Below are 27,329 nucleotides of genomic sequence, written 5' to 3'. Positions count from 1 at the left end.
AGAGAGATCATAATTTTTTGTAAGAAATAGGAATTAGTTGTGGGATTCATCGAACATCGAACCTCAACGATCCGAGCTGTTTATTTTGTAAGTCTCAATTCTTAGATCATCTATGCAAATATTATATTTCATCCGAAACTATTTGTCAATTTAGCATCATGCGAAATTTCAATGTTTCTTTAAATATAGTGGTCTCTAATTTCTTTAAACTCAATTAGATGCCTCAAATATTTTTAATTTACTAATATTTAACAAAGATGATCTATTAGATGCAACTTGAAAAATAGACGATTCGAATCGTTGAAGTTCAATGTGGTGTTAGCCCCACAACCAATTCCTATTTTCTTTCAAAAATGAACGTACTTCCCTTGAAGGCTATAAAAAAAGGAGTTTTAACAAAACACTCCCGGTACTGTTTATTTTTAACAAAAAATCATATTTATACATTTCCCTATTACTATTCATTATACCTTTAAAAATAAATTTGTATTAAAAGAAATTTTTTTTTGAACTTTTCGTTAATTTTCTTATAAAAAATCTACTTTTTATAACCTCTGTTTTGGTATGTATATATTTCCAAAACATTTTAAACTCCAGCAACATCACACAACCACTTTTGCTACTATTTCTTTGATATCCCATCTTACCATCAATAAATTCTTAAAAATATTGTAGTCTTCTTGTCTTGGACCGATATATACAATTTAATCAATTAAACATCTTTGGAAATAGATTAATTATCAAGAATGATAAAAGGTTTCTAAATAAAGCACCAGAGAAAAGAGCAATCATGCATGTACTATGAATGGAAGTATCATAATATGCAGCATATTCAACATAGTGACAGACACATGATCCTCCCCAGATCGTCTCCAGATGAGCTGGTCTGGTGGTGATCTTAATTCTTAAACATGACTAGAAAACTGATTAATTATAAAACAATATCAGCATATATATATGTATATATATATAAACTACTTCTTGTACACCAGAAGTTCTTGGTCGAGACCATTAGTTAGCACTTAGCAGTCAGTCAGCGACCACCTGGTCCACCTCCACCTCCACCTGGTCCACCTCCACCTCCACCTCCACCTCCACCTGGTCCACCTCCACCCCCGTGTCCGCCGTGATGCCCTGGTCCTCCCGGACCGCCGCCGGGACCGCCAAAACCACCTCCTGGTCCTCCAAAACCGCCTCCTGGACCGTGATGCCCTTGTCCTCCAAAGCCGCCGCCTGGTCCTCCAAATCCGCCGCCTTGTCCTCCAAAACCTCCGCCTGGTCCTCCAAATCCGCCGCCTTGTCCTCCAAAACCGCCGCCTGGTCCTCCAAATCCGCCGCCTTGTCCTCCAAAGCCGCCGCCTTGTCCTCCAAAGCCGCCGCCTTGTCCTCCAAAGCCGCCTCCTGGTCCTCCAAAGCCGCCGCCTGGTCCTCCAAAGCCGCCTCCTGGTCCTCCAAAGCCGCCTCCGCCTCCTGGTCCTCCAATGCCGCCGCCTGGTCCTCCCGAACCTCCGCCGCCTCGCCCTCCATGACCGCCGCCGCCTGGTCCTCCCGGACCGCCGCCGCCTCCTCCCGGACCCTGCATCTTCTTGATCTTGTTAATTTGATGTAGTTACACAGAGACTTGTAATGCTTCGATATAACTAGCTACTTTCTTCTTTTTGATTTGGTGTGGCGAACTGCTGAAGAAAGTAGTGGGGTTTTATAATGCAATCATGTCGGTGCAAAAAACAAAAGACCAACTTCCACGTACATTATCTTCAAATGCTAGCCAGTAATTAGCAAGCTACTTTTCTTCGTTGTGAAGGTTCCACATAAAAAAAAAAAGATCTTTCAAATTATATGAATTTTTATCCATCTAAAAATGAATAGGATAGAAGAAGATTATACGTAACGAACTATTCTTTTACTGGGAAGAAAATAAGTTATTCTATAAGACTGGTAGGTAGGAGCCTATGATCGATTTTGTGTGGTCATGCTTCTGCATTAGGGCAACCAAGATCCATCAGCCCTCATCTACAAGTCGAGAAAAAGGCTTTCATGTCACCACCGGCTCGTACTTCAGAAGCTAGTTTTTGCAGCGATTAAATTATCCCTGACCTCCTGCATGTAGGGTTCTTAGTAATTAGCTACAGTATTATCAGGACCGGCCTGAGTATTTAGGGTCCTATGCAAAACTTAGATGGAGGCCTTTCATTTTTTTGATGTTATATTTCTTTTTTTTCTTTTTCTTTTTTTTTCAATTTTTCATCTATAAAACTAAAATATTACAGGTTATTGTAACAAAAATAAGTTGTTTGATCACCAGGTTTTTTTCCTTACCTTCAAAGGTCCTGAGTTCGATACATGCTGGATACGTTTTTGTTATCTGCTTTTTAAGTTTACAAATTTGCAAAAATTTGAAAAATAGCAAAGCAATAGCACATGGATTCAAACCCAGCACATGGGCTATAAGGTAAAATAGCTAAACCGCTACACTTAGAACCACATATATGATTGTCTTTTGCGTCTAATTTATTTTATATGTATCTACATACATGGAATGAAAATTTGGGGGCCCTTCTAAATCAAGGGCCCTGTGCGGTGGCACCTTTTGCACACCCTCAGGGCCAGCTCTGAGTATTATATAGGGTTTTATTTGCTAATTGGTCTGCTTAGCTAGTTGTTTGTAGTTAGATTCGCATCGTACTTAAAATAAAAGGAGTGGAAATTTTGCAGTAAACCACACCGTGATCAGTTACTTCAGTAAGTGCCAAATTAAGTAATTAACTTAGAGGAAATTAAACCCCCACAACCCATCTTATTATTTTATAGGGGCTTAATGATATGATCTCTGTTCATTTATTTCATATGATGTTGAGTGAAGTCCATAACGTAACCTATTCACAATTGCCATCCATCAAATTAAAAAACCGTGTCATGTTATAAATCAACCTATGCTAGAGGTTTAGTATTTGTGAGTAAGTTTTATGTGAAAGTGTATGCATATCTTAGCCTCTTAGGGTATGTTTAATAAACATGTGTTGTAGGTCCAAAAAGTTCCATAAACCTAAAGCAAATGAGATTCATTAGATTTAAGAAACCAGAGCTATAGGTAAATTTTTCGTAGGTTCATTAGATTTAATATACCCGAGATGATAGTAAATTAACATCACCATAATTCTTGAACACAAATTAATCGACGAGAAAAGTATTCCATATTCAAACATCAATATTCCTTGTTTGTGTTCGATATGTAATACATTGACAAATTTGAAATTTTGAAAAAAAACAAAAAAGAAAAGGCACCATTTCTACAACATGGTGACGAACGAAAGATGTTCATTCACAAACAAGCAACACCTAAGATGTCCAAGAAAAATCTTTGTGAACATCGAGCACATGAGCAGTGCCAACTTTATGATAATTGTGGACATATGTATATATTTCCAACTTTTATAGCATCTCTATCTTTTGAACAATTAGTGGTTGAACACTCCAACTTATGTCATAATCTAACTTTCGTAGTATTTGTATCTTTTGAACAATGCAATCTTTTGGTAAGTATAAAATTATACAGGCCCTTTAAGGAGAGATATTATTTTTTATTTTTTTTGGTAAGAAATGGGGATTAGCGGTGGGACCCATCCAACATCAAACTTCAAATATCCAAAACCGTTTATTTTGTAAGTTTCAATTTTTCAGATCATTTATGCAAAAATTCAATTTCATCTGAAACCATGTGCCAATTTAGTGACATGATGAAATTTCAATGTTTCTTTAAACATAGTGTTTATCAATTTTTTTGAACTCAATTAGATGTCTCAAATATTTCTAATTTGGCAACTATTTTGCAATGATAATTTATAAGGTGCAATTTGAAAAATAGACGATTTGGATTATTCAAGTTCAATTTGATGTTAGCCCCACAATTAATTCCTATTTTATAAAAAAAAAATAGAAGTTCCTTCCTTAAAGACTGTAAAATTATATATATATATATATATATATATGTATCTACTTTTTATAACCTCTATGTATATATTCAAAACATTTTTAAACTCCAGCGACATCGCACACATCCTGCACTTTTGCAACTATTTCTTTGATATCCCATTTTACCATCAATTAAATTCTTATAACCTCTATGTATGTATTTTCAAAACATTTTTAAACTCCAGTGACATCGCACACTGCCACTTTTGCAACTATTTCTTTGATATCCCATTTTACCATCAATTAAATTCTTAAAAAGAATTGTAATCTTCTCGTCTTGTATCGATATATATATATATAATCAATTAAAGATTTTTGGGTTCGAATTAAAAATTTGAGGTCTTGGGTTCGAAACTCGTTGTTAGAGTGGAAGCCAGACTAGTGGTCAGAATGAAACTGAAATGCCTCTATGAGTCTTTTTGGCACCTGAAAAGGTGGATAACCGTGACTTGCCACCAATTGTCTCCTCTTATGAGTCTTTTTGGCACCTGAAAAGGTGGATAACCGTGACTTGCCACCAATTGTCTCCTCTTAAAATAAAATTAATAAAATAAAATAAAGATCTTTAGAAATAGATTAAGATTTATTTTTAGCTTTACACCATGAACTCTATTTTAGTCTTACTTTGCTCTCTGTAACTCAAAAGTCATCATTTTACCATCTAAAACTCCAAATTCGCTTCACTTTGCCCCTAGAACTCGGTTTTGATTCCATTTTGACCTTAAAACTTGAAAGTCGTCACTCTAAAACTCAAAATTAGTTTCTCATTGCCTTAAATCTGTTAATTTCTTATTTGGGTTTAATTTTGGGTGCAGGCTAATCAATTTTTTTTTTATTTTTTATTTTTCATATCTTCCATTTCTTTTAAGCTTAATATTCTTTGATTGTTAAATGTTGACGCATAATAGAGATTTATAATCAACTTTATTGCACATGTGACATTTTCTTATTGGATGTTGGGTTCCACATATGTTTACGAGATGACCTATAAGTTTCAGGGAGAAGAGAGAGCCCACAAATCAAAATGAAACGAATTTGAAGTTTCAATGAGTAAACTGGTGACTTTAGTGTTACAGGAAATAAAGTGAGATTAACGTAGAGTTCCAAACAGGCTAAAAATAAGCCATAGATTAATTATCAAGAATGCTAAAAGGTTTCTAAATAAAGCACTAGAGAAAAGAGCAATCATATCATATAAATATAAACGGAACTCCATTTTATTGATATCATAACGTGCAGCATATTCAACATAGTACCATTATGGACGGACACATGATCCTCCCCAGATCCTCTCCAGCTGAGCTGGTCTGGTAGTGATCTTAAACATGATTAGTAAACTAATTAACTATAAAACATGATCAGCACGCATATATATATATATATGTAAGTACACCAGAAGTTCTTGGTCGAAACCATTAGCACTTATCAGCGACCACCTTGTCCACCTCCACCCCCGTGTCCGCCTCCTCCCTTATCACCGCCGCCTCCTTGTCCTCCATGTCCGCCGCCTCCTTGTCCTCCAGGTCCGCCGCCTCCTTGTCCTCCAGGTCCGCCGCCTCCTTGTCCTCCCGGACCGCCGCCTCCTTGTCCTCCAGGACCTCCGCCTCCTTGTCCTCCGGGACCGCCACCTCCTTGTCCTCCGCCTCCTTGTCCTCCAGGACCGCCTCCTCCTTGTCCTCCCGGACCGCCGCCGCCTCCTCCCGGACCGTGCATCTTCTTGATCTTGTTAATTTGTTGTAGTTACACAGAGACTTCTAATGCTTAGCTAGCTACTCTCCTCTTTTAGTTTGGTGTGGCGAATAGTTGAAGAAAGTAGTGGGGTTTTATAGTGCAATGATGTCGGTACAAAAAACAAAAGATCAACGTTCATCGTGAAGGTGTCGCATGAAAAAAAGAAAAAAAAAAAGATCTTTCAAATTATATGAAATTTTATCCATCTAAAAATGAAAAGGACAGAAGAAGATTATATGTAACGAACTGTTCTTTTACTGTGAAGGAAATAAGTGTTGGCATGAGTCAATTTTGGGATTAAGGAATGTAGATATATTTTGGGTATGAAATCATGTAATGGATATCCCTGTATAATTGGGATTCCTGTTTCCAATGTCATAAGAACTTGTATAACTATATATCACCCTCTATGTGAGGAGAGATTTTTCAATACGATCGTCAAACGAGAGGGTACACCACGTGTCTCTATATAAATGGTGGGTTATGTGTGTTAAAATGTTAATAACTTAAAAATTCACATTTTCCATCATTTGCATAAAAACACGTGGTGTACCATCCGTGTTCCCGTTACAACCAAAAATTTCTCCTATGTGAGAAGAATAAAGCAGAACACCTTAAACCCTAGAATTACAATTTTATCTTGGTATCAGGGTCAAGGTTCGAGCCCGTGCAAGCTAATGAGCTTGTCACCAAGAAGGAAACAAGTCAGAACTCTTAATAGAGAGCCGGCCTTTGAGTTATATTGAAAACAAGTCTAGACTCTTAACATAGAGCCGACCTCTAAGTTTCAATTGCCGATGTGTGGATCTCCATATGTGAACCACTAAATGGGGTTACACGTGAGGTAGAGTGTTGGAATCCCACATGCAAAAGAAAATAATGGGTTTTAATATGATTAACCTACTCTAACTAATACTGAGACCTTTTGTGGTAAAACCCCACACTTGACGGATTAGGCAGGTGGTAAATTTGGGAACAGTATTGGTGTCGTTAGAGTGGGGCCCCCCTCAAGCTCGTCGATCTAAAAAATTTCAACATGGTATCTGAAAGGTGCACCTGGAAAAGGGTTGATTTTCAGGAAACATGGGCATATGGAGATAAAAGGATATACAGATGCTAATTAAGCTAGGAATATTACTGATAGACGCTATACGTTAGGCTACTTCACTTTTGTAGCAGAAAATGTTGTAACTTGGAGAAGCAAAAAACAAAACATGGTAGCTAGGTCCATGGCAGAGGCAGAGTATTGGAGTATGGCGCATGGGATTTGCGAATTATTGTAGCTGAGGATTCTTCTCACAAAAATAGGATTCAAATCACAGGGAGCTATGTCATTGTAATGCGATAATCAAGCTACAAGAGAGATAGCTAATAATCCGGTTCAACATGATCACACAAAACATGTTGAAGTGGATAGACATTTTATCAAGAAAAAGTTAGATATCAGATTGATTGACATTCCATATGTGAGGTATGAATAACAGTTAGTCGATGTACTGACTCGTGCAATATCAGCGAGAGTGTTTTGAGACTTACTTGACAAGTTGGGCCTAGAAGATATCTCTGCACCAACTTGAAGGGGAGTGTTGGCATGAGTTAACTTTGAGATTGAGGAATATAGATATATTTTGGGTATGAAATCATGTAATGGATATCCCTGTATAATTGGGATTCCTATTTCCTATGTCATAGGAACTTGTATAACTATATATCACCCTCTACGTGAGAAGAATAAAGCAGAACACTTTAAACCCTAGAATTACAATTTTATCTAGAAGTTATTTTATATAAGAATGGTAGTGGTAGGCTAGTAGGTATAGGAGCCTAGGATCGATTTTGTGCGGTCATGCTTCTGCACAGTGTTCTAAAAATCGCTCTAGATGGCCGCCTAATCGGCACCTAAGCGTTCGACGGTGATCTCCCGATTCGATTTGGAGGAAATCGTTACAAGGTTCTAAAAACTAAGCATTTTCCCGATGCATTAGGCTGATGGATCGTGGCTATTTGAAAACTAAGCAATCATATGATAAATTGATTAACCGAAACAATTGTACTTATATGGTAATGGGCATATATAATTGATGCATATATGATCATGAGAAAGGATAGAGAGCTAGGTAGATACAGGCATGGAGTTGCTTCTGAAGAGGTAAAACGTGTCCACCATCTTCACCGACTGCTAGTCACTGCCATAGTTGTTTTACTGGTAGGTGAATCCTACAATTCAACTGGATATTTCTCTGCCGACCTTGATCAAATATTCACATATACTCCTGCAGTGCTGTCATTTTTATTTTGATAATGCTTGTGTCCCCTATATAGGACGACTTACTTGCTATTTCACGTCCGATTAACGACTCTATATTATCTGAATATTATAATCGAAAATCATTTATTCTTTTTATCATCATTTAAAGATTATATATGCAAAAAATTATTCAATTTGGAGATCTTTTAGTCATTCATATGCACAAAACAAGGGTTCATTATGAGGATGTTACTTGTTACCAAAATCGTTGATTGGTTTAGCACGTATAAATGACTAATCTCTAAATTGAATGTTTTTTGATGATATGATCTTAGATGATGAAAAACTAATAAAGAGAACGAACAGTTTCGATTATGATGTTCGAATAATAAAGATTCGTTAATCGTAAGCGGGGGAACACAAACATTATTCTTTTTCTTTTACTCCAATTTAGAATTATATAGAGATAATCATACGTCTTGACACATCTAAAATTATCCATATTTTGGGTAAGATAATAAAACGTATATTGGTTTTGTGCATCTGAAATGTACCAATCACCACTACATATTTCATGCCTTAATTGCCCTCGTACATGGACCAAACACGTAACCCCTATCACTCTCAGAATTTATAATATGCTTCAATTATTCTTGTCCACATTCTACGACTCGTTCCGTTTGTAGATGTTAAACTGCAGCTTCGTTCTGTTCTTGAAAATTTGGGCCGAACCTCGATGATCCAGGCCCATAAATTTGATTAGTCGGTCAAGCCTGGTCCACTGTAGAAACCACTGTTGGCAGATTTACAATCTTCCAGGCTCGATTATTTCAGGTTGGGTTTAGGCCCATTTTTTCCAACGAGCCCACATCCAACTTTTCACAATATAAATAATAATTTCAAAAATAAAAAATCTCACTGACACCACCTTTATACCAATTTGGTGACAAAACATTTTACTCACTCCATTGATCACCGTTGAAATGCAAAGTGTAAATTGTAGAAATGGTTTATCAATTTTAATTAAATTTGAGTAATGGTTCCTCAATTAAAAATATATTATCATTGCTCCTTCAATTCATTTAAATGTGTAGCTATGATCTTTTTTGTCAAATTCGTTAGAATTTTGTCAAAATATGTTATGTTGAAATGACCATTACTACAATTAGGGTCTCTCAACTCATCAGAACGTATAGATATGGTCTTTTTCATAAATTTCATCAGAATTTTGTCAAAATGAGTTATGTTGGAATGACTATTGCTAGAATTAGGTTAAAATTGAGAGACCATTGCTACAATTATGTTCAAGTTGAGGGACCATTTCTCCAGTTGAATTAAAGTTGAGGGATCAATGGTAATTAATTTTTAGTTGAGAGACCATTGTTCTAATTGAGTTAAAATTAAAAAAATCATTGCTACAATTTACTCAAATGCAAAATGAGACTTTTGAAGTGTCTATAATAACTATTTTATTTTATTCAGTGTTGTTACAAAAATATGGATTTGAATCCTCTCCTAAGCTTAGCATCCTAAGTCTACTGAGCAAATCACACGGATCGTTGGATTTTGATCCAACAGTTACAAATAAGAAATTATTTTAAAAATTATAATAATTGTAACCGTTAAATCAAAATCTATCTATCATTATGATTTGTTCAATAGGCTCATGATGCTAAAAGCCGAAATAGGATCCAAATCCCAAAAATATCACGTTGATATTGCGGTCGGGAATAACCAGAATGTTTCACCCAAAAAATAATGTTAAATATATGACTCACAGAAAGTCCACAAAAATAATTGAATTTGAAATACAAGGAAGAAAGGGCTCTCTTTCTCTCTCCTTTCTCAGTCAGCTGATTTGCTTCAATTATCATCGTTCATCACCAACTCAGCTCTCTCTCTCCTCTCTCTCTCTCTCTCTCAAATGGGTTCGAGCAGCAGTCGACTGGGCTCGCGCCCATCTCGGCCCCAAGTCAATCGCACCGCCAGTCGTTCCATACTCTCCTCTTTCGTCTGCGGTGGCTCCTCCGCACGTGCTACTCAAGAGGTACCTTTTTTTTCTTTTTCTTGATCGTCCTCCACTAAAATCGATGCCTTTAATTCAATCGTCAATGCCCATTTTTGGATTTCTCATCATTTTTACATTTTTGGATGCAAAATTCGATTTTTATTGGTTTTGGATGATTTGGGATTTGATCATTTGGTGCAAATTTGAAGCTTTTTTTTGTTTTTCTTTAAATTTTTTTTTTTTTGGGGGGGGGGGGGGTGAGGGGGGGTTTTGATTTCTCTCATTTTGAGTCACAATCCAATAAAAATATACGGGAGTTGTCCAAATGATGCAGAAGATTGATCCTGTTCTCGGTAATATTCAGTTACTTTATTTTGTGTTATAATTTCCCTGCAAATGTGAATATTGAATTCATATATTAGAACTGCTAATTATGTGATCGTGTTGTTGAAAAAGTTGGGGGATTTAGTTAATGGGGACATTGAATTGACGGTTCAAGTTATGTTTGTTTTAATGTATACGTTCAGTATAACAATCGTGAATGAAGCAAAAGGATTCAACTTTGTTTTCAGGTTCTGAACCATATTGTTTGATTTTTTTGATGTTTTTGAATATGAACTTTAATGATGATTCCCGATGACTGATTGGTGGGATGCTAAGGGAAATGGTTGGAGAAAGGTTGATTATGATTGTAGAACTCGAAGGTTAAGGTTCTTAATGGTGCGGAGAAATGATTACATAGTCTTTAGCACAACTTATGTTCTTGAGCTGGGAATCAACCATGGTGCTGATGTAGTGGTGTGAAGTGGTTTGTAGGATGTTTCTGTGTATATGCACCCATTCTCGGAAGATAGAGAAGATTTAAAAGTTTGGATGAGTATGGTATTTTGCTAGAATATAAGAATACAAGTGTGTGCATGTCTATTATTATTCATAGTAGTCCCATGATGAACGTTTAGGAATCCTCTGGAGAAGTGGGGGCATGTAATTAGATATCGAATGATTGCAGTTGTTTTTATTTAGTGCTTTCCGATGCACTTATTAAGACAACCTTGATGTTATTATTTCCACAAAGTCATGCTTCAGTGTAATCTTGAAGCAGAAAATTTGCTTCTTGTTGATTTAGGTTGAGATACCTAGCATTAGTCCACTTAGTGTGTAACTGAAGTTATTTATTTCTGTGTTACTTGTGTTCACTTGGGAGTAAATGCTCATCTCTTCTGATGGACAGTATAGAAATGTAAGTTTAATACTTTTTTGGTGGCTCCAAAAACTGTAATGTTATGTAGTTGTTTTGATGCCTTGGTAGTGCACTTGGTGGTTATACTCATATAAATAACAAAAAGAGACTCATTCTTTCAGTACTTTTCCTGCAGATGGAAGATCACGCAGCTGTGTGTCTTGTGAAATGTGCAGAGCAATCTGATCGTGATATCAATCAAGTCCAGAACTCCGGAGAGGGAACCTTGTTGGTCTCCAGTACTGGATCACCGTTCACCTGCCCCATTATTGAAATTGGATCATCATCTGAGCGCATTGTTGAAGAAGGTTTAAGCAGTGTTGACACAAGTAACCAGGGGAAGTGCTTGTCCAAAAGTAAAGAACTAATACCTCTTCAGGTAAGTGCTGAATGTAGTTACGACCAATCTTGTATGGATAATAGTCCTACAGCTAGTACTTCGTTTAGACAACAACAATCTTCAGAAACAGTCTCTTTGAATCGCTCGGCTAATGTGGATGCAGTCAATGGCATTGACATTTCAGCAGACAAGAATGTATCTCAGACCTGTCCCGAGGTTATGTGTCCAAGTAGTTCGTCTCCACAAGGGATGCGGAATTCCCGTTCTCAGGAAGTGTCTGTTGAGAATCATGTGGCTGACGTAAGGGGTGTGCAAAGTTCAAATGCTGATACTGATTCTGCTAATGTTTCTGAAATTCCATCATCTTTTGACTCACGTGGAAATGATTCTCTACGGGAGGCAATACCTTCTGGTTTGGGATTCCTTGTGTCCAATAGGGAACAAGGCCAGGAAGATGGAAGTGTACTTCATGTTGACGTTATGAGCATTTCTTCCAACTTTTTGAGGAGTAGCAATGCTGATGCAAGTAATCGTGAGGCTAGAAGGAATGGCAGGCGACTGTTCTGGGATGCATTTTCAAGGCGCAGCTCCAGGAGATTCATTGATTCACCAACCATTCTTTTCTCTACTGATGATACTGAGGATATGGGATCTCATGACAGATGGCTACTTGGTTTGAGTGGTGATTTATTTGATGATGGGATTGGAGCTGATTCTGGTCACCGGGCCAGTAGAATTCCCTACTTGAATGAACGACGACGACATTCTAGATCTGAGGTGATAGTTTAGAACATTAACGAATATTATGATGTTGTTTCAGTTACGTGGTTGATCTGAAAATTGAATTTTTCTTCTTCTTTCATTTGGGAGAGTTTTGGGGCTTAAGTCTTAACTGTATATGTCTGTTCATTTACATGGTTTACAGACATATCATACATCAAAGGTACTTTTATACTTCCTTTATGAAGTGGTATATATGTTTTATGGGTCAGAGGAAACCAGTAGATTGTAGCAGCTTTATTTATTGGAGTCCCATTAGTAATTGTCATTGATTTGCATCTGCATGACTCTCTGTAGGTCTGGGAAAGACTTCGTGTTGGCCTTGATGATAATGGCCAGCGTAATACCTCTTGTCCCACAGGAATCCACCCTCGTGGCATGTGTTCATGTGGCTCATTCTCGACGACCGAAGAGTCTAGTACTCGGGCAAGTATATCAAGAATTGTCATGCTCGCTGAAGCTCTATTTGAGGTAATTTTCTTTCTATTTTTCTTGCATACGTCTTAAGTTACGAGGGTATTTATGCAATACGTTCTTGCCTTTTGTGTTTACCTTGGGATGCTGTGATTTACCCTTGAAGCATGAATTTCTTTAATTTTTTTCCTCTTTGGGGGCTAAACTTAATTAAATCAGGGATGAATTTAGTATATTCTTCTTTTTGAGGTCTCTTTGATGGCTTTGGCTGCATGTTTACTGCTCTAGGTTGAACGGCTATAATTTGGTTTTCGCAGTTTCTTTTTTTATCTATGTTTGAGGGTCAAACATAGTGGCAGATGTTACACGACAGATTACTGTTTACCTTATGAATGCATTACTTGTAATGTGCGATGTGCAGGTTTTGGATGAAATTCACCGCCAACCTTTGTCACTTTCACTATCGATGGTCTCGGCTCCTGCCCCAGCATCTGTTGTTGATGGTTTTCCTCTTAAAAGTCACACAAAGGTTGACAAATCAAAGTCCGGGGATGATGCTGAGCAGTAAGTTTTACTTAAGTCATGCCCATTTTCTTTTGGCCTCAAATGATTCCATCAATAGGGAGCATGGTGCATTTGTTTGATCATGGTGAGTTAATAATTGATAGGTGTTACATATGCCTCGCTGAGTATGAGGAAGGAGACAAAATTCGAGTTCTTCCCTGCCATCACGAGTATCACATGTCCTGCGTTGACAAGTGGCTCAAAGAGATACACGGGTATTGTCATTGCCATCCTGTTTTTCCCCCTTCCCCCTTCATGATTGTCCTTCATTCCCCCATGATTTTTTTTTTTCACTGAAAGTCACTCCTACGTACAGGGTTTGCCCACTTTGCCGAGGAGATGTTCGTGAGGGTTTCACCGACTGTTCTGTCTCTAACTCAGAGATATCTTCTCTTTGATTTAATTGTACATACTACACAATAATGTAAATGGTTAAAGATGGTTCTTCGCATCTGCCACGACATGTATTTTGTCCCCCAATACTAACTTGTATCTGAATTTTTCCGAAATCCATGATATTGTAGCGTCTTCCACTCTCGATGCGGAATTGTAGTACTTATATAGTGATTGAGAAAATGAGATATTTATACATCAATGTGCATGTATACAATCTTTGATGTTTATATGCAGAGAACACATTGGCATTTTTCAATTTTGCAGTTTTTTCCATTATTACCCTTGGTGCTTCTGTTACTTGATGGTGATGTGTTTCTTTATCTTTTTCAAATGGTGGGTTTCTTGCTGGAATTATTGGTAACGTGCCTTCCGTTATTGCTAAAAAGCGTGTAGATTCCTCTGCTTTTACTTGAACGTGTAAAAGAAGTCTTTGCCAGTTTTGTCCTTATTGTAACGAGGAATTATATTTTGACCTGAGTCGTTTCTTTCTCAAACTGATCAATAGAAAGACGACTCGGGGTTCATGTATCTGCAAAAAATTCTTTTTGCTCTCGAATTTGCAGCTTGCTTGCATCACAAGCAACCCTTACTCCTGATGGATCATGTTATGTTTCAATTGATTTGTTTCTTGTATTACACGCATGTTTGATATTTGCATGAAGGTCCTTTGAGCAATGAGGACGAACACAGTGGCAGTCTTTTTCATCTCAACAAAGCGGCTTTCAAATAACGATTGAGAAGAGCTAAGAAAATAAAAATCAAGGAGCGAATCGAATTCCGAAACATTTAAGGAGATAATACATTGCCTGCATTTACAAATCAAACATAAAGTTTGAATGCTTGGGAGAACAGAGTTCTTCTCTCGAAGTTCATACAACAGATTAGAAAAATGTATCGCGTCAGTAGCCATGCCCCGGGATCCAAAAGGGATTCTGATTCTGATTCTGCTCTTGTGTGTAAGCTTCCGGTTTCGATCTCAGCTTCCTAGGGGTGGTGTAAAGGTGATCATCACAGAATGGATTGGTTTCATGGAACTTTGAGGTGTAATTGTGGTTGTTGTCATGCGGCGGAGCAAACAGATTTGGGTGACAATTCTCCTCGTCATCTTGGAATGTAACCCATCGCGCTGAGTGGATACCGTGTTTCTCTCTTGCTGCATTTCTCAAGCTCTCCATCTCCCCAACATGCTCCTTGAATTCTTTCCTCACCACGTCCAGAACAACGTCTCCATACCGATCACACCACGACCTGAAAACGAAACAAAAATCAATGATGAATAAAAAGGAAAGTCTAAGGATGTGATGGTTTTAGTTGGTGAAGATTTTGCTCACTTGGGAAAGAACTTCTTCAGGTCAGCCTTGTCCACCGGAAGCCTTGTCGAAATCGCTTCAATTTGTTCATTCCTGAGTAAATCACAAGAATCAAACTCATAAATTTTCAATACAAACGGATTTCTTTTCAATGCCAGTGTGAATATTAAGAGAGTCTCGTCGAAAAGGCTTACGTGAATCGAAGATTTGGATTTGAAGCGCAAAGCTCTGTCTGAATTCTTGACAGTTCCTTCTTTATCTTCTCCCCTACAACCTTCAGGTCATAAAAAAAACAAAACACGAGATTCAGTTTGAGATCAAGCTTCGAATATTCGCCAAAGATCATGAAATGAAATTGAACAATTACGAACCTTGTCAATGAAGAAATCAGAAGGAGAACCATCCGAGAGCAGCTTCCTTTTTATGAGCTTAGTGTCTGGCCCTTCACCCATGGGGCTTGGGACAAGCTTCAGGTGAACCTCACTATCTGATCTTTCGTTTAGCGGCAACGGAGTTGTCTCATTCTCTTCCGAGTCACTCCTCTTCCACTTCTTGAATCCATCAAAACCCCATTGCTTTTTCGCTGATTTCGAAGGTGTTTGTTCATTTTCGTGGCCATGATCCTCCTGTCCCTCTCTCTGTTCTCTCTGAAACAGATTCCTAAACGGCTTCCTCCTCGTTCGATCTGCACTCCCACTCTCTTTCATCGGAACCTGTGGCAAGCTTTCTGGCATGAGAATCGACGATTGATCTCCTGCTTCATGCTTAGAAGAGCTGGTTGAAGAAAATTTGGACGAGTCGGGCAGATCGAATATGCTCTTTTCTCCCCTGTTTTTCCCTTGTTTGAAAGGTGATACAAATCCCAACACCGAAGCTGCCCCTTTGATTTGCTTCACTGCCGAGCTGTGCTTCAATTTGTTCTTCGAATTTGAACTCCCTTTGTCTTTCGTTAGCAAGCATTTCTCGTCCTTCAAGTCAATTTCAGACCACTGCTCTTGATCTGCATTCTCTCTCAGGTTCTTCGCTGGCAGCGATCCTGAAGCGATTACATCTTTAGCCTCGACCTCAGCTCCCTGAGCTGCTAATCGCTGCAGCAACGGCCTCTTCGAAGAATGGTATTCGTCTTCCGATATACATTTCGCATACAAGAGCTCCTAAACATTGTTTGGCAACTCAGAAAACCAAGAAAGAAAATCCAATCGAAATGAAAAAAAAAAAAAAAAGGATTTGATATTGCAGACTGGTTTTTTACCTGCAAGAACAGCAACTTGTCCCTCAGAATAACCGGCTGTTCGTGCTCCACCACTGGAGAGGCGACGAGGGTTTCGAGCAAATGCAATCGGAAAGCGGAGACCTCGGTCTCAGCCAAGATCCCTTCTTTGTGTAGACCCATCAAGTTCATCATCTGGTGGAAAGAGTCCTGCTGCCACTTGAGGTTATCCGACTGCAGCTTCGAAAGCTTCTGCTCCGCCGCTGGCAACCGCCGCTTCTTGAAGCCTAAGGGAAGAATGGACTTGCACAGGGAGGTCATCGAGTCGTGGAGAGTGGAGTAGTATGTGGGCGCGTACGAATACACCATTTTTGAAATTCTGGGTTCTTGATTCGAATTGCCAAATGGGTTTAACAGAGATCGAATTTGGGAAGGTGCCAGAGTTTGAGTTTGGATTTGAATTTTGGTTTTTGTTTGCGAGTGTTGTTTGACAATTGAAAAATATTTCCGGGAATTGCGGTATGTGGAGAAGATTAACGGTGGGTTCAGATTTTGAATTTTGGGAGACGGGAAAACGGTCACTAGGAAACTAGCCGTTGAGGGAGGGTCTGAAAACGTAAAATACTAAAATCACATGGTGCGAAAAAAAAAAGAAAGAAACGTGGTCGTTTGTTGCGGTTCCTTTCAATTTATTTTTCTTTCAACAAAGTTATACTTTTCTTCAACATTTTTGCGTTTTCGTATTATTGCAACCGTCATATGCTATTAGAGCTCAAGAAAAAAAAAATTTAGGACGTTAATAAAGCAATAAGGTCAGTAATGCTTTATACGCAGAATGTTAGGCAGTCATGTATCAACACGTGCTAAATATTAAAAAAAAGAGTGCAGCAAAGATGAGAATGTTTTGTTGGATGTGTGAGCATACAAGAAATGATATGATTAAGAACAAGAATAATTGAGGTAAAGTAGGAGTGGCCGCAATTGAAGATAAGATGAGAGAAAATCGGTTTAGGTGGCTTAGATATGTGAAACAAAGACCTATAGATGCTTTAAATTAAAAATGCAATTATGAGATACATGCTCAAGGCCAAAAAGGTAGAGGAAGACCTAGAATAACTTGAAAAAAGATTTAAAAAAAAAAAACATAGAGCATTTAGAGCTAACGGAAGACTTGACGCAAAACCGAGCGTAGTGGCGGTTTAGAATTGATACGACCGACCCGACTTAATAGGATAAAAATTTCTTGTTGTTGTTGATGGTAGATGATTTGTGCAACTCCTTGTATTCCTAAATTTTTTAAAATCAAGCATTCAAATCCTAAAATTGTTTAAAAATAATTGTTGAACTTTGAAATGTTGTGATAAGGTGAAAATATGAGCCAAGATTTCATATCATTGTCTCAGACTTTCACCTTCTATCTTAACTCGTATTTCACCTCGGTTTTGATTACGATATGGTCTTGATTTTGACATAATCCAAAACGTATCAATTTCTACAAAAAAAAATTAAAAGAAGGATTGATTTTCTAACAAGGTGAAACAAAGCAATCCACATGCCATGTCTCATTCTATTCGTGCTATGTCTTAGTCACACATCACTTATGAAAACTTTGAAACGTTTTGGACTCTTGCGTCACTTCGATCAAAAAAAAGAATCAAACGAATAATTAATCAAATCTCATCTTAAATCCTTGCCTAATCATCTCTCCATCTCCATAATAATCAAGACAAAGATTAATTAGCTAATTTTGGGGCGGCCATTCTTTAGTGACCTCCAGCTAGCCAGTAGTGACTCCAAAACAAGGATTAGGGTGGGAGGAAAAGAAGAAGATTTTACCAAATTAGGATTGAATCCCAGGAGAAAATGAAGTTCCACCTCCAACCTAAATGTCTTTTATTAATATATTTTTTCGGTCGTATTATAGATAATTGAATCTTTTACGTGGTCTAATCTTAACTCACTTTTTAATTTTTAAGGCGAACCTGTTCAATGGAAATGACTTGCCGTTAGATTTTGCCTACCCAACAACTGAGCAAGATAGGATGGCGCGGGGGGTGCAAATCCCCTTTTTACCCAAACCCAGTTGTCGTTGTTTGCTCTGATCCTTCATTTCACACAAATTCACTTGCTTCACTCAATTTTCAACTTCATCCACCAATCTCAAGGCTCAAGCATCACCACCTCTAAGACTCACCCACTAACAAGAGAACTTAAGCAAGAACACCGCACCAAGCTTTTATACCTTACTTATTCAATGAATAATTCATGAATTCGTCACTGCCCATCTTCCTCGCCACTTGAGTCAACCGCACAAATTTAATGATTTTTTATTTGCAATATCAAATTGTAACAATCTCACCATGATTTCCCTTAATTGGAATCCAAGATTGGTAATAACATTTGATTAGTACAACCACAAATGATTTGCACTAAACAAGGAAAAGGTCGATCAAGACACCAAACTGTCCTATAATTAACCTGTTATTGTCCCACCAGTCACATGAGTGGAACCTTTTCTCTCATTTGATATTCAATTTCAAGGTGGGGAGAAAGAATGGATGGATAGTGATATGCAGTGTAATTAGATTCATTCACAAAAGTGATTTTGTCAAACCGAAAATAGTCCCTGATAGAGTCGGTCCAGAGATTTTTTAGGCCCGAGGCAATGCAAAAAAATGTGTCCTCACTTCATATAAAAAAAATTATTTGTTTTTACATGTAAGATATCGATAAAATTATATTTACAAAAGCACTTCAAACTCAGTAATTTATAAACATGGAAAAACTAATTTATTTTGTATCGAGAGAAGGAAACCAAAAAAAATTCAAGCTTACAAGTAGATAGATTATGAGTTTTGACTTCCATGGAACTTTTAAAGTGTTTTTGTATAAATCGTAAGATACTTTTTCTTATTTACTAACATCATCAATATAAGAATAAAAAAATAATGAAACCTTCGAGTCTTTAAGGATATGTATAAGTAATAAATGAGCTCCAAATTAAACATTTTGATGACATGTCATAAAATTTGCAAATTTGGTCTAAAAATTTAGTCTATGTATTACCCTTTGTTGAAAATTAGACTTGAATTGGAACGAATGTTTAAAAATAGCAACCCACATAATTACTAGCTAGTAATTAAAAATAAATTAACAACCAAACAAAAATTCGTAAAAATTGAAAAAAATAAACATGCACATAGCATTTCGAACTTAGGACCTCTCGTTAATTTTAAATTCAAAAACCATTGCTTCTAATTAAACTTTTCATCATTTAACCAAATTTTATAAATTTATACTGTTATGAAAAGAAATTTGTAAAAATTTAGAATTTAAATAAGCACACATAGTATTTTGAACCCAAGAACTCTTCATTAATTTCAAACAACAAAATCATCAGTTCTAGTTAAATTTCTTTATCATTAAACCAAATTTTATAAATTTATACTTTTATGAAAACGTATATAAATATGACACACTAATAATTTTGGTGCCCCTAATTTTTTTGGACCCTAGACGGTTGCCTTGCCCGCACTGGGCCTAGGGCGACCCAGGTCCCTAAGATTGATATAACTCTTTATTTTGGTTCATGAGATTTAAAATCGATAAAAGTGATCCTTGAGTTTGTCCACCATCAATCATTTTAGTTATTCCGTGAAAAATCTCCGTTAAATAAGGACCAAAATGACAAAAATACCCTTAAATTTTGTCAAATCATTTTGGCTCATTGTTTATTAATGGAGGGTATTTTTGTCATGTTGGTCTTTATTTAACAAAGATTTTCAAGGAATGACCAAAATGATTAAAGTTGGATAAACTCATAGACCACTTCTATTGCTTTTAAATCTCTAAAACTATTATGAAGAATTATAACAATTTCAAAAACTATTTTAGCTAAAATCCCTTTTGTCAATAAAAGCACTTTTATGTATTTTGAATATTCCACCCCTACTAGACATCACTTGTTGGTTAATATTTGGGAAATCATTGAAGTTTTAACGGTGCTTAACTCTTTACAATAAGTAAATAGTTATTAATTCTGTAAATTGGCACATATAATAAAGTAACTTACACATAAAGTAACTTACAAAAAAGATAGGAAGCTGTTATTGACACTCTCAAAATTTCAATCCATACTCCTTCTATATTTTTAACTTATCTATTTTAATTCTTTTAATATGATTTTCAATTTTGCCCTTATATTGTTTTTAATGTGCACAAAATTTTGAAAACCTCATTTAAGTATAATTTTGATGACTTAAATAAATTGGTGGGAATGCTTAGATTTTGAGCATGTTTTTCTTTTCTTGAAAGCCTCACTAATCTTTTATTTGAAATTGATTTTGCTTACGAAAAAAAAATTGGAGGGATTTCATGACACACCCCGATCGAGATCAAGGCATGTTGGCCGTCACGTGGAAGTGACGTAACCATGTGCACAGTGCGGAAGCTAATAAAATAATAAACATGTGCAAGCGTAAGTGTGAAAACAAAGTTCAGAGCACGAAGACCTAATGTAGTCCGGGAGAAAACGACACTACAAAAGCACACCCAAAGGTGGTCCTACACTGGTAATAGTCTGTTAGATATGCCGGGGAAAATCCTCAGGGAAGCCACCAAACGTGCTGGCCATCTAGAACCTGGAGGGGCGCAAAACAAAAGGTGTGAGTGGGCAAAAACAAAGCTTTTCAAAAACCATTTCATAAACAAGTTCTAACCCCTCGCCGTAAAACCTGTATACTTCCCAGAAAATAGAATATACATATATATAAATCATGCTCTGAAATATGCTATGCCAAGACCTCGAAGTAAAAATGCAAGTGCTCATGTAATATCACATCAATGCCATATAATCTGTCAGCCGGAGTCACCTAACGTGACCTGTACGGCTGAATCTAGAGCTCAAATCTCCATCTCGCTAACTATACCTGCACACGAGTCGAAACCACCTAAAGTGGTATGTACGACAAGCCTGGGTGTAATATAAGTACGCTCAAGTGCTACGATCACGTGAAGGCTGGGTGAATAATTGCGGGTCACCTACGAGTCGGAACCACCTAAAGTGGTATGTACGACAGGACTGTGCACCTAACTTGGATCCAAGATGAGCGTGTGGTGCGGGAGGTGAACATCACGTGAAGGACTGTGCCCAACTCTGAGTGGGAGCACTAACACCGGGGGTGCAGGCTATGAGCTCTCAATGTGCATCTCAAACACTACTAAACATAAACATAAATTATACTCACCCTGGTCGTGCAAATGTAGTGGCTGATGCACATAGCAGGAAGTCTCAGGGCCGTATCAATGCGTTGTACGCTAGTCGCATTCCTCTTCTGGCAGACTTATGATCTACGGGAGTGAGGTTGGAGGCAGAAGATCGAGAGGTAGCCTTACTTGCTAATTTTCAAGTTAGGCCAATTTTAGTTGATCGGGTGCTTGAAGCTCAGGTAGCTGACAGGGAAACTCAAGAACTAATTCAAGCTCGAGATCGAGGGAGGATGAGAGACCTCAGAGTTCGTGATTCGGATGGCATGCTGATGCAGAAGGGTAGGATGTTTGTGCTTAATAATTTGGATTTAAAGAAAGCAATTCTTGATGAAGCGCATATCTCGGCTTATGCTATGCATCCAGGAGCTACTAAAATGTATCATACCATTCGATCATTTTATTATTGGCCGGGATATGACAAATTGGTATCAGAGCCTAACCCTGGTCGCGTGTGCCGACGAGGACGTCGGGCCCCTAAGGGGGGTGGATTGTGACATCCCACATCGCCCAGGGGAGTGATCCTTATATGTATATTCTCATCCCTACCTAGCACGAGGCCTTTTGGGAGCTTACTGGCTTCAGGTTCCGTAGGAACTCCGAAGTTAAGTGAGAAGGGGGCTAGAGCAATCCCATGATGGGTGATCCACTGGGAAGTTGCTCGTGGGTTCCCAAAAACAAAACCGTGAGGGAATGGTAAGCCCAAAGCGGACAATATCGTGCTATGGTGGTGGAGCGGGCTCGGGAAGTGATCCGCCCCGGACCGGGATGTGACATTTCAGGTAGATTTATTTATCTTTTCCAGATTTGCTCTAGTAATGAAAAAAATTGATACAAAATAAACCAGAAACAATGATCCTAGATTTGAATTTCTACACAAAAGAACCATGAGTTCAATACAATAATATAACCCAGAACACAAAAGAGAGAACAATTTCCAAAATCTGAACACTATTACTAGAATCCCAAACAGATCCATGAAAAAAAATCAAAGGGAAACAAAATATGATAAAATATAATTTGAATTTCAAATCGCATAACAAATAACAGTCAATGTAAGTAAAATCCAAAGCAGCAGCCAGCAACCCAATGGAAAAAAACTCCAAAGCTTAATTTCCCGGGAAAACAATGAAAAACGAAAAATGAGTGGGAAGCTGTAAGTAGGCTCATTGTTTATGGTAGATTTGATACAGAAACGAAAAAAATTATACAAAATAAAATTGTTACTAAGCAAAGGCAACAAGTAATCTTTCTAAAATACAACATAATAGTTGTGGTGTCATAGTTCGTATCTTGAACATCATAACAAGAAATAATCTCATGTTTTTTCCCTTCTGAAATTTTAACCATGGCAAAATTAAACAATTCACAAGAACTAAACATAACATCCAAACAATCTTAAAAAAGAAAGTTCCATTGAATCGTTCTCGATCATGTCCAAATTCTCTGTATGGATTTCAACAGCTTAGCTATATATATGTGTTCAGAATGGTTGTGTTAGCCACATAAGCCTGAAGCATGTTTCCATTTTCATGATAATCGCACTCTAATTCTTACGCAGGCCTTAAGAGTCTTTTGCACATAAGGTCTACTGGAAAACCTCAAAGTAAACAATTGTAAAGCCGCCTTCCTTCTAGAGCACAGAAGGTCTTTACAACTCCCTATAAATATTTATGTCATACTTAATGAGGTTTTCAAGATTGTAGACTTTAAAAGTAATATAGGGTAAAATCGAGAAATCACATTAAAATAGATAAATTAAAAATATAGAACGAGTATGATTGAGATTATAGAAGTGCCAATAACAGCTCCTAAATGATAATTAAAAAATTCAATTATACGAGTCGGACTATAATTTATTTCTAATGAGAAAACAAACAAGTATTTTTCCAAAATATGCATAAACTATTTACTCACACAAAGACTACTTGGCAACTATTCACTTCAACAAAAACTTGTGGTAGGTAAACAATTAGCACCACAAGGTCAATCCCTCAAACTTCAAACCAACTCTACAACTGCAACTGCAAGCTCAATCAATATTTTACAATCTTAATTTACCAAATTACCAATACAATTACTAGGAGCTAATCTCCATTCTGCAACATGGGCAATGAGCATTGCTGTGAAGCCATGGAACCATGCAACCAGAGTGGAACCTATGGGCGCAGGGCAGGTTCACCAGGGTCTCACCTGGACTGAACCTTTCCAGGCAGACTGCACACTCATCCTGGTCTGATGATTTCCAGGACAACTTTGACCAGCTGAACTTCTTTGATCCACTTGTGCTACTGCTACTCTTTGTAGCTCCATACACTTCTATCTGCAACTCTCCGAGCACCACAGATGATCTTCCTCCTCCATCCACACTTTTCAGTCCTTTGTTGTTACTATTATTGTGCCTAAATTCATCATAAGTATAACAAAATACATAATTTAAAACATATTGAAAATCGGGGGACAAAAATAAATAGGGAAGTGCAGAAGAATAAAAAGTCAGAAAATCTATTCCCCTCACGTATATAGCAGGCTAGCAGCAAGAACCATTATTGGTAAGAAATTCTATGTGCAGGAAAGAAACAGTCGTTTCGTCGATGTTGTCAATAAGCATCAATAACATGGATATGGAGGCATTATTGATATGCAATCGACAGTTTGTTTCATAGACGGACTACCATATTGGTAAATTAATTATTTGTACCTTTTGAGTTGTGATTTTCTTTGTGTTCTCAGTCTTTCATCTAATCTCCCCTTTGCTTCTCTGGCTTCCACTCCCAGCTTCTCATCGATGTATGCTTGGTTCAGTATGCTTCGTTGCTATTTGTTCAATAGTTAATATTGAGATTAATGATTCAAACATGCAAAATGAAACAATGATCATGAAAAATCATCCAAGCAACAAGAGAAAAATATATTTGCTTGTAATTCAATCGGTAGGATAGCGATTTTCACCCTCTTGTTTTTCTCGATTGATTCTTCTTTGATTTATTCGTTTTAAAAATTAAAAACAAAATTAGAGTGGTAAGAGAAATGAAGAGTGCGAAAAACATTCGTATTGTGTTATGTGGAAGATTGAGAGAAAGAAAGAAAGAATTACCAGTGGAGAAGTGGAGGTGTGGTGAGATTCATGGTTGCTAGCATACAAACAGAAACAAGAGCGCCTGGTGCTGCCATGGATGCCGCCGACACACAGTGGCTCTCCGCTCTGACGGACTCGTCTCCTCCGAGCGCTTTCCACACCAGGAAGCATTCCAGCCATTAATTTCAACCTCGAAATTACGACGACACAAAACCCAACAAAGAAAACAAGTGTTGTTTTAGAGACGGTTAAACGTCCTACTACTGGTAAAATAATTTGTGTTTAGAGCAGTCAGGTTTTCGATGCGAGACAGAGAAAGAGCAAACGCAAAGTAAAAGATGACGAGACAAAACCAAAGAAAAGGTGAGAGAAATGAGGGGGAAAGGGTGAGGAAGTTTCAGCGCAACTTCACCGAAAAGCTTCCACCAAGTCCAAGCAGAAGAAAAGTAAAAGATGAGGGGACAAAACACAATAAAGAAAAGGTGAGAGAAATGAGATGGAAAGGGTGAGGAAGTTTCAGTGCAACTTAACCGAAAAGCTTCCACCAAGTCCAACCGGTTTGTGTCAGACACCGGTGCTGAGTGTTGCTATGAACAGAAAACCTGGCACTTATCATAGTGAGCCACATGATCAACCACATCTCTTCTTGTAATGTTTCTTTGGGCTTTATAGTAATTTTTTCTTCTTTTTCTTTTTATCAAACGATATGGTTAAGTCTTACAATGGATTACTACTAATGTGTTCAAATTAACCTTTGATTAGAACCGAATTTAAGACCTCTCACTTACAAGTGAAGAATAATGCTAGTAGACCGTAATACTAAGTTACAAGTGAATGGTTTTAGCTGTGTACTTCATTTCTTTATAGTAATTAAATGACTTTTCTTGGCTGCACCAAGTGAATAGTTCTGGTTGTGTACTTCCATTTCTTTTGTTTTCTGTGTTTAGGTAAGAAGGCAGTGATTTTGGACTTTCTTTTATGCACTCTTTCAACGAATCAAGTAGAATTAAAAGAAAAAAATTAGAGGGGAAAATGAGAAATCTGACCAGTTAGATGGTTAGACAATCTTACAAGTAAAAGAAATGTATTATATGGAGGCCCGGCCGCCTTTTAAAAATAGCGGAATAAGGTGATACAATCTTTATATAACATATAAATATGTACAAGTTAAGTCACGTATCAAGATCCTAACACAAAAAACAGAAGAAATGAAGATTGTGTTTAGGGTACTGTATGTTTATTTTTAGTTTTACAGATTTACAAACTGCCCAGCCATGAAGATACTCTTAGTCGAAAAGCCTCTTTTTTTTCTTTAGCTTTTCAAACTTTCAATAATAATTAAGAAAACACAAAAACAAAAATATAAAAAGAATCAGACCAACAACAAAAAACAAAACATGTATATTGAGTTTATATATATCTATTCAATAATTTTACCTCCCTTCTGTAAAAAAAAAAAAAAAAAATGTATTTTTCCTTCCTCAATCTCTCATTTTTTTGAGGTAATCAGGATTATTTTTATCTCTTTTCAATAATTGATGATCCAAATATTGGATGTTTTTAATATTTATTATTGTGATGTTGATTTTAGAGAGAACATAATAGGACCAATCGACTATTGAGTTTATTCTATCCGTCAATTCGGTCTTATTCATTGTGATAGTGATCTGACTTGTTGGTTGGTTGATTAGACTGCCTTATTAAAGTTTTTTTCTCTAAAAAGAGTTTGTTCATTACTTACGTATGACGTCTTGCCGTAAAATTTAAAAGTCAGTTTGATTGTATGTATGAATGACCCCTTATCCCACATTTGAAACGATCCTTTAGAAATGAATCTTATCAAAATAAAAAACAAGACATCACGCGTAGAGAATCACTAAGGCGAGGACGAGGAGTGATAATATTCTCTCAATGAACAAGGCATACGTATCAACCCCAACCCCACTTCTACAATATTGTACTACACAAAGGATATGGATAAAGATTCTCATCATCTGAGCTGCTAAGTGGGAAGAGCATAACAAGGACTAGGGATCTCACGAACTTATATTAAAATTGGATTTGGGCCTTGTAATATTCTTTTATCCGACAATGCGATACTCTAAACTACTCTAATTTATGATCAGAAAATTTTGAATTGAGGCAAAGGATAAGCAACACAGTTCTAATCAACTTACTTAACTCACATTGACATCAAAATCTCATCTCCCAATCATGGAGTAATAGTTTTCTTAATTGGGCAACAAGATATGTTCAAGCCCATATTCCAATTTTGCATTCGAGCCCAGCTCATATTTCATGCAAATGGACCCCAACATTAGCCTTCAAATTTTGGGCCCATCCTAGTTTTCAGATATATATCAAAAGAAAAAAATGAAAAAAAAAAAAAAAATTCCTGAAAAAAGCGAGAACCTCTGAATAAAGTCAAAAGACCAGAAACCCCAAGAGCATCCCATGAAATCCGGACCTCAATGAGTTGGTTTCACTCTCACGTCCCCCGCATCCCGTATTCCCATCTTTCAAAACCCCGAACCCTACGTGTCCTCATCCGTCTTTCACCTCACCCACGGGCCTCCTCCTCCTCCTCCCAAATAAAAACACAAATACCACCGCCACCACCCCAACCTCTCCACACACAAATCAAAATAATGGAGAACAACCACGAACCCTGCTCCCCAAACTCTCTCAAACAAAAGCTCCGCTCCTCCCTCTGCATAATCCCATGCTTCCCTACTCCCAAAAATTACCACCACAGCGCCCTCACGGCGCCTC

At 37.3% G+C, this 27,329-nt stretch overlaps 4 protein-coding genes across 4 annotated transcripts; 1 reads left to right on the top strand and 3 right to left on the bottom strand.

Annotated features, from left to right (window-relative positions):
• Positions 1 to 1,029: 1,029 nt before the first annotated feature.
• Positions 1,030 to 1,527, bottom strand: LOC137740321 (uncharacterized). The gene has a single exon (XM_068480216.1). It carries the CDS (start codon positions 1,525 to 1,527, stop codon positions 1,030 to 1,032), a length of 498 nt encoding a protein of 165 aa, XP_068336317.1.
• An 8,242-nt stretch (positions 1,528 to 9,769) lies between these two features.
• On the top strand, positions 9,770 to 13,892 carry LOC137742627 (uncharacterized). The gene is made up of 6 exons (XM_068482543.1): positions 9,770 to 9,998; positions 11,336 to 12,316; positions 12,617 to 12,790; positions 13,155 to 13,297; positions 13,402 to 13,512; positions 13,614 to 13,892. Exons 1-6 carry the CDS (start codon positions 9,876 to 9,878, stop codon positions 13,693 to 13,695), a joined length of 1,614 nt encoding a protein of 537 aa, XP_068338644.1. The 5' UTR covers positions 9,770 to 9,875; the 3' UTR covers positions 13,696 to 13,892.
• A 551-nt stretch (positions 13,893 to 14,443) lies between these two features.
• LOC137711632 (uncharacterized) lies at positions 14,444 to 16,956 on the bottom strand. The gene is made up of 5 exons (XM_068450889.1): positions 16,256 to 16,956; positions 15,375 to 16,157; positions 15,198 to 15,277; positions 15,025 to 15,096; positions 14,444 to 14,941 (listed from the first exon to the last, which is right to left on the bottom strand). The coding sequence occupies exons 1-5, from the start codon at positions 16,580 to 16,582 to the stop codon at positions 14,593 to 14,595; spliced, it is 1,611 nt and encodes a 536-aa protein (XP_068306990.1). The 5' UTR covers positions 16,583 to 16,956; the 3' UTR covers positions 14,444 to 14,592.
• Positions 16,957 to 23,386: 6,430 nt separating this feature from the next.
• LOC137743395 (probable E3 ubiquitin-protein ligase RHY1A) lies at positions 23,387 to 24,870 on the bottom strand. Its single transcript, XM_068483280.1, has 3 exons — positions 24,576 to 24,870; positions 24,180 to 24,295; positions 23,387 to 23,880 (listed from the first exon to the last, which is right to left on the bottom strand). Exons 1-3 carry the CDS (start codon positions 24,735 to 24,737, stop codon positions 23,559 to 23,561), a joined length of 600 nt encoding a protein of 199 aa, XP_068339381.1. The 5' UTR covers positions 24,738 to 24,870; the 3' UTR covers positions 23,387 to 23,558.
• Positions 24,871 to 27,329: the final 2,459 nt, after the last annotated feature.

Source organism: Pyrus communis, chromosome 1 (assembly GCF_963583255.1).
Source record: "Pyrus communis chromosome 1, drPyrComm1.1, whole genome shotgun sequence".
NCBI lineage: Eukaryota > Viridiplantae > Streptophyta > Magnoliopsida > Rosales > Rosaceae > Pyrus > Pyrus communis.
The sequence above is the reverse complement of the archived record's forward strand: the minus strand, read 5'-3'. Positions and strand labels throughout refer to the sequence as shown.

Bases quoted from the DNA above. Each gene is read 5' to 3' on its own strand.
- LOC137740321 (XM_068480216.1), bottom strand. From the start codon at position 1,527: ATGGAGGGCGAGGCGGCGGAGGTTCGGGAGGACCAGGCGGCGGCATTG.
- LOC137711632 (XM_068450889.1), bottom strand. From the start codon at position 16,582: ATGGTGTATTCGTACGCGCCCACATACTACTCCACTCTCCACGACTCG. The intron at 16,158-16,255 runs GTAAAAAACCAG...AACAATGTTTAG, and splicing joins ACAAGTTGCTGTTCTTGCAG to GAGCTCTTGTATGCGAAATG. The intron at 15,278-15,374 runs GTTCGTAATTGT...TATGACCTGAAG, and splicing joins CTGATTTCTTCATTGACAAG to GTTGTAGGGGAGAAGATAAA.
- LOC137742627 (XM_068482543.1), top strand. From the start codon at position 9,876: ATGGGTTCGAGCAGCAGTCGACTGGGCTCGCGCCCATCTCGGCCCCAA. The intron at 9,999-11,335 runs GTACCTTTTTTT...CTTTTCCTGCAG, and splicing joins CCGCACGTGCTACTCAAGAG to ATGGAAGATCACGCAGCTGT. The intron at 13,298-13,401 runs GTAAGTTTTACT...AATAATTGATAG, and splicing joins TCCGGGGATGATGCTGAGCA to GTGTTACATATGCCTCGCTG.
- LOC137743395 (XM_068483280.1), bottom strand. From the start codon at position 24,737: ATGGCTGGAATGCTTCCTGGTGTGGAAAGCGCTCGGAGGAGACGAGTC. The intron at 24,296-24,575 runs GTAATTCTTTCT...TTGAACAAATAG, and splicing joins ACACCTCCACTTCTCCACTG to CAACGAAGCATACTGAACCA. The intron at 23,881-24,179 runs GTACAAATAATT...TGATGAATTTAG, and splicing joins AGAAAATCACAACTCAAAAG to GCACAATAATAGTAACAACA.